Source organism: Chaetura pelagica, unplaced genomic scaffold (genome assembly GCF_000747805.2).
Source record: "Chaetura pelagica isolate M959 unplaced genomic scaffold, ChaPel_1.0 scaffold66, whole genome shotgun sequence".
Classification (NCBI taxonomy): Eukaryota; Metazoa; Chordata; class Aves; order Apodiformes; family Apodidae; genus Chaetura; species Chaetura pelagica.
The window spans coordinates 1,125,218-1,131,062 of record NW_009953811.1 but is presented as its reverse complement, the minus strand read 5'-3'; the positions used below and the strand labels follow the sequence as shown (position 1 = coordinate 1,131,062).

The following is a 5,845-nucleotide window of genomic DNA, read 5'->3' as shown; positions in this document are numbered from 1 at the left end:
CAGCAGGAGTTTGAGCAATGGCTGTAGAATTTACCAAAAGTCAAATGTTTAATAAATTACACTGCATTATCCTTTCCTTGGAATTTGTCTTCATTCCAAATATCGACTGAGCCATTCTTAGTGAGAATGGACAGAAAACAGAGCATCTGCCAGGCTGTTAAGAAACTTTCAATTGTTCTTGACATTAATTCTAGCACAGTAAGACAGATATTTCTGCATTGGTTGATAGAGTGACTATAATAATTTCTAACTTCCACCAGCATTTTAAAAAATCTGTGCTTCTACCTGTTTCCCTTTTCCTAGCTTAAGAATTACTAAAATATCAGTGTGTATGACATCCATAGTGACATCAATCTGATGTCATCACATTCCGGAAATATTTGACTGCCTCTGAAATTACCAGTAGTCTAAGAAGATGCAACAGTTTTGAAAAATGCATTAATTGTATACAGTGGGGTAGCTCCTTAACTAGTATGGATCAGCTTGACCTGTTTAAGTTCTGAAATGTCATTGCTGAAGATGTACATATATATACATATAAACATACACATGTAAATAATATACCTGTTAATAATGTTATTTTAAAATTCTTCTGAAATATAAGGCATAAAACAAGGCAAGAATAACTTTGATCATTTCTTTTAAGTAATCATATTTTTTACATTTCTCTGGTACATTTTGAAATTGCTCTTTCAAAGGTGATCTTTCAACTGATCTCCAAAAGTTAGACAATATATATGCTCAGCCTAACAAAAAATACTTCCTTAGTAAACAAAAACAATGGGTCCCTGACAGCCAGATTCCTCAGCACTCCTCATTCCCTCACTGAGACTGCTAAAAGGATTCCTAATTTTTTCCAGAGATAAAACATAAGCTCTGCAGCATAGGAGGTTTAATTTCTCATTCAATATTGAACATTTTTTCTTTTTTCTTTTTTTTTTTAAAAATTACTTTCCAGCTATTAGTTGATGCTGATATGTCAGAGGTTGTTTTTGAAGTTGTATTGTTTTACATCCCTGTGGAAGATGTGAATGAGTAGATACTTTTGGTATTTCTTGTATAGCTAATGTAATCTTCTTATCTGTCTGACAAGCTTAATAGGTTAGTGTTCTGTTTATTTATATTCCTCTTTGGCTCCAGTATTGATTATCTTTTCTAAACAAAACCAAATAATAGATATTATGTAAAACTACAGACAAAGAAGAACGTTACATATTTCTATCTCAGAAATAGACTGAGATAAAGAGCTGACTGCTGCACAGTGGCTCTGTTGCAGTCATTTCCTCAGGAGAGGTCAGATGCAGCTCTACCAAAATGCTGAATACGCAGCTCAGCTATGTGCCCTAGCATCTGGTAGCACAGCTCTGCCTACCTCAGAGCCTGAGAGTTACTCCAAGATTTGTCTGAGGGTCTTGAACTGAGATCCCTATGGAAGAAGAATAACTGATAGTAATAACTGCATAACTGGTAACTGAATAAACTGAGAAATCCTGGGAAAGAGGAGAAAAGCAGGGACCTGAATGCAGCCCCTAAATGGTTCAGTGACCTAAGCCACCAGATATTTTGCTGAAAGTAGAGAAATACGGTAAAGTTACATATGTTTTGGGTTTGTTTGGGTTTTTTTATTTTTATTTTTCCTGGCTACCATCTCTGAATGGATTTTACCCTTAGAGTTTCCCTATAGCATACTTATCCAAAGATGCACAAAGTGAAAAGATGTTCACATTTCATCGTAACCATTTTTCTTGCCTTAAGACAAATGAGATCCTGAATTATACCATTCTGCATAGCCCTACCATCGCCTCAGGTAGTGCAAGAGGCTGTGCCTCTGTAAGTGATGTTAATTAAAGAGTGGCTGAGGCCATCCGTTTCTTCTAGCCCACTACCTGTGACTGTAATCCTGGTGTCTACTACTTTGAAAAGTAGTAGACACATTTGCTACAATAATTCTATTGTATGAGTGGGATTAAAATGAATTTTTAAATGAGAGACATTTCTGGCTGAATATAAGCTTTTTGTTTCTAAAGTCATAAAGTTGGGTGTATTTTCAATGGCTTTGAAGACCTGTTGAGAATAAAGAACAGGTTTTGAAGTTCCATTAGGTGTTCAGTTGTGGCTTCCTTTTCCAAGAAATGGGGAAAGGGAAAGGAGAAACAAAAGCTGAGCTTCTTCCAGTCATTCAGTTCCAGATCTCATTGCAGTTAAATAGTGCTGAATTATCTGCGGAATTTAATAGGTGAGGTGCCAGTAAACTTCTTGCCCATCTGTTGGCTTGCCCAGTAAGACTTAAGAAAAAGGAAAGTTAATGACTCTTTGAAAAGTCAAAAACTTTCATAAACAATTCTACATGAGCTTCACATTTAACAAAGAAGTTTCCAGGATTTTTCCTTTAAAATCTAGAGATTTTTATATTTTTTTTTCTATTTTTTCAAACCTTGTAACTATTTGGGAGAGAAGGGAGTTTTTTTGTACATACCTCCTCTTGAGTGAGGTACCTGATCCTGCATTCACATTTAGTTTTTTTTTAATTCAGCTAAAAGAACTCAAGTTTTCATCATGTTACCAAGTGTCTTATCTTCAGTTATGACCACAACACTTTTTGTTCCTACCAATTGTAGCTGTTGACTTCTCTTGGATTCCCTAATAGGCCAGTTAGGCAATAGCCTCATTACCTCCTTCCATCTGATCAGAACACCTTACACAGCGTAGTGGGGACCAGCAATTGGAAGTGGATGTTAAATGCAAGACTTCTTTGTACTTGAATCCAAGATCAAGCTAATTTCTCCAAACTTTGTCAGGACATTGGTATTCATGCATAAATTTTGGCACCTGGAAACTTTCTATTTCCTTGAGATCAGTGGGATCAATCAGGTTCTGCTGAAGAACCTTGCCAATTAGCTTGACCCACTAATATCAAAAGCATCAAGGATAATGTCTTTGTCATGTATCCTGATTTTTTGACCACAACATAAGTAAGCATGACAGGACTTTCCTTCTCAGAACAATTCAGACTTTATGTGGGTTGAGATTCCTCTGCAAGGAATTTGGACTCTGGATGGGCTAAATCTCACCCCATTTTGGTTCACTGACAAGGGAGGGAATTACGGCAAAGTGAGTTTTATTTCATCTTTGTCAGTTTCCTGAAGTGAGATGGGATGAAGGTGAGCCACAGCCTAGTCCAGATAATGGCACTTTAGATGTAGAGAAACAAAGTTACTGTCATTTGTTTATTGTTAGAAAAGCAGGGGATCCACAGAGTAATCTGGCTCCCAGAACTGGGAGTCTCATTTATACACACAGAATTACAACACGAATTCTAGTTTTACAATTTTTCTGCATAAAATATATCTTGGTCAACATTGCTGTGAGTACAATTCTTTGTTAGAAAATGAGCCAGAAAGTAAATAACCAAGCAATTGTAACACAGCTGAAATTAATTTACTCAAAAATTGAAATGAATATTCATTTACTGTTTTTTTCAGTGTTTGTCCAGCTGCAATTAACAATGCTTAGTTCTTGTGTAGTGATTGTTATACTCAAAGCACTTTGCATATCTTATCTATTTAATAATTATCTAATTAATCTGAGTAATTAATATTGAACTGCATTTAGACTATTAATTGAGATGTAAAGCAAAATTAAAATTGAAGTGTAGAATTTTAACAACCATTTTTGAGACAGACAGTGGTTTGGCCAATGAGATAAAAAGCCTATCTGATTTTCTCTTTGTAATATTTCTGTACAAGAGAGCAAGAACTTGTAATAATAAAAAGACTGAAAAAAGTTGACAAAATAAAGTAGATAACTAATTTGCTTTCTGCTAACTCTGCTCCACAGGCATTAATCAAATGTCCTTCCTCCCTCCCTTCCTCTCTCTCTTCCATACCATGCAATGGTACAGAGTGTGGGAATTTGCTTACTAACAAATATGCCAAAAAGGGACAATTTACACTTTGTGTGTCCATGCTGGAAGCATCCTTTTGCTGAGTATAACAGCTACTCCTTTTGACAACATTGATTTTTTAATTTCATTTCTGATGAATTATTAATAATTTGGATGAAGGTGATAGCAAAGACAATTGATTTCTTCTGCTGAGCATACTGCAAGGTCTGGATTCTTGGTTAACAAGATATTGTCCTCTAGGTTTTTAATTTAATTGCAAGATATTCTGTAGGTGGATATCACGGACAAATTATCTAGGGCATTTTAGCACAAACTGTTTTATCTTTCAGGTTCAAACGCTATAAATATAATAGCTGTCAACTGAGTTCAGAGTTTTATGTGTTATAGATAATAATCTTGAACAGTTTAAAAGTGGGGACACCCAAGTTCTTTGCTGAGTATGTTTGGACTGCTGTTTTAATGCCATTGTGGTTTATTTTCTTCCTACATTCATACTAATGCTTACTGTAAAATAACTTCTGTTGGTTCATAAAACACCAATTCTACCAAAGAGACAAGGGCAAATAGTGGTCATTAGCCACAGTCCTTATGTCTCCCCATGGGGACATGTAGTAGGTGAAAGTGAAGGAATACTTTTGTGGATGCCAAAGCCATGGTCTTACCTGTTCTTCCTTTCTCAGCCTATGTGTTTTGTTCACATTGGGAGAATGTGAGCTAAAAATTCTTTGCTTTTGACAGATTAGAGGAAAAACTACCCAGACCACCCATGGCTGTAAAAGGGAGCAAAGGGGCTCTACTGTGTTACTTCACGGGGATGAGTTTAATCCCGAAGAGACACCAGCTTTTCTACTACTGCACAGTATTCAACATTGAGGACTCATTTCAATTCTTTAGCAAGAACTGTCTCACCTAACTGCTCACATTGACAGTATGAGCAGCAACACTCACACAAGGCTTTCTTTAAACTCAGAGGAGAGAGAAGAGATACATTTAGAACATGACTCATTTGATTTGATTTAGTGTAACAGGATCCATGTTATCGGAACTACAGGATGACAGAGGCTTGTTGAGACAAGCAAGGGTTTGAAGAGTCAGTAGAACAGGGAATTGTCCCAGCATTTAAGGATTTGGTTCCTCAGAGAAGAATTGATTTCCAGTCAACTGCTGAAGATAAGACTTTGAAACTAAGATAGTGATATAATTAATTCATTTTTCTGTTGTATACATAGCCAAATACTGAAATGGCTTGTCTCATATTGAATGGTTTTAGGTAATTCACAATTTCTTCCTTCTGCCAATTAAAGATTAATACTAATCAGTACATGACTGGAAATCATTTTGCAGTACATAGTAGATGCATGAGAATCATTTACATTCTGTTAACTGTATTGATTTAAATCCAAGAGAAAAATAAAAAAGATACATTCATTGACAGAATTAACCTTTGCTGTCTGTCATGAAACACTTAGATCCCCTGTTGTATTTAATTATAGACTGCAGTAGTTGGGATGATTGTAACAAAGTGATTTTCTGATATGTTACCAGTGAGCAATAATAACATGTAATTTTTTTAAATTTATTTTATTTTCAGTGTCCCAGTAAAACATTTGGAGGCTTTGATTCCACCAAGGATCTTCCTGATGAAGTTATAACATTTGCAAGAAGTCATCCAGCCATGTACAACCCAGTATTCCCCATCAACAACCGTCCAATCATGATCAAAACAGATGTGGATTACCAGTTCACACAGATAGTAGTAGATCGAGTAGACGCAGAGGATGGCCAATATGATGTGATGTTCATTGGCACAGGTGAGAAGTCTTGATTCCGCACTGTATGCTCCTCCAGGCATTATGGAGACATTGATCAGATAAAATTTCATACCCTGAAAGACAGAACACTGATTTATGTTCCAATGTATCCCTGTGAAAATCTGAGGCA

General features: G+C 35.9%; 1 protein-coding gene across 1 annotated transcript in view; it reads left to right on the top strand.

The window, feature by feature from the left end:
* SEMA3A (sema domain, immunoglobulin domain (Ig), short basic domain, secreted, (semaphorin) 3A) overlaps positions 1-5,845 on the top strand; it is a gene marked incomplete at its 5' end in the record, with an annotated part of 168,657 nt that overhangs the window by 135,778 nt on the left and 27,034 nt on the right. The window contains one exon of the mRNA XM_010001255.1: positions 5,496-5,715. Coding sequence (XP_009999557.1) covers positions 5,496-5,715 — 220 coding nt within the window. The remainder of the gene's footprint in view (positions 1-5,495; positions 5,716-5,845) is intronic.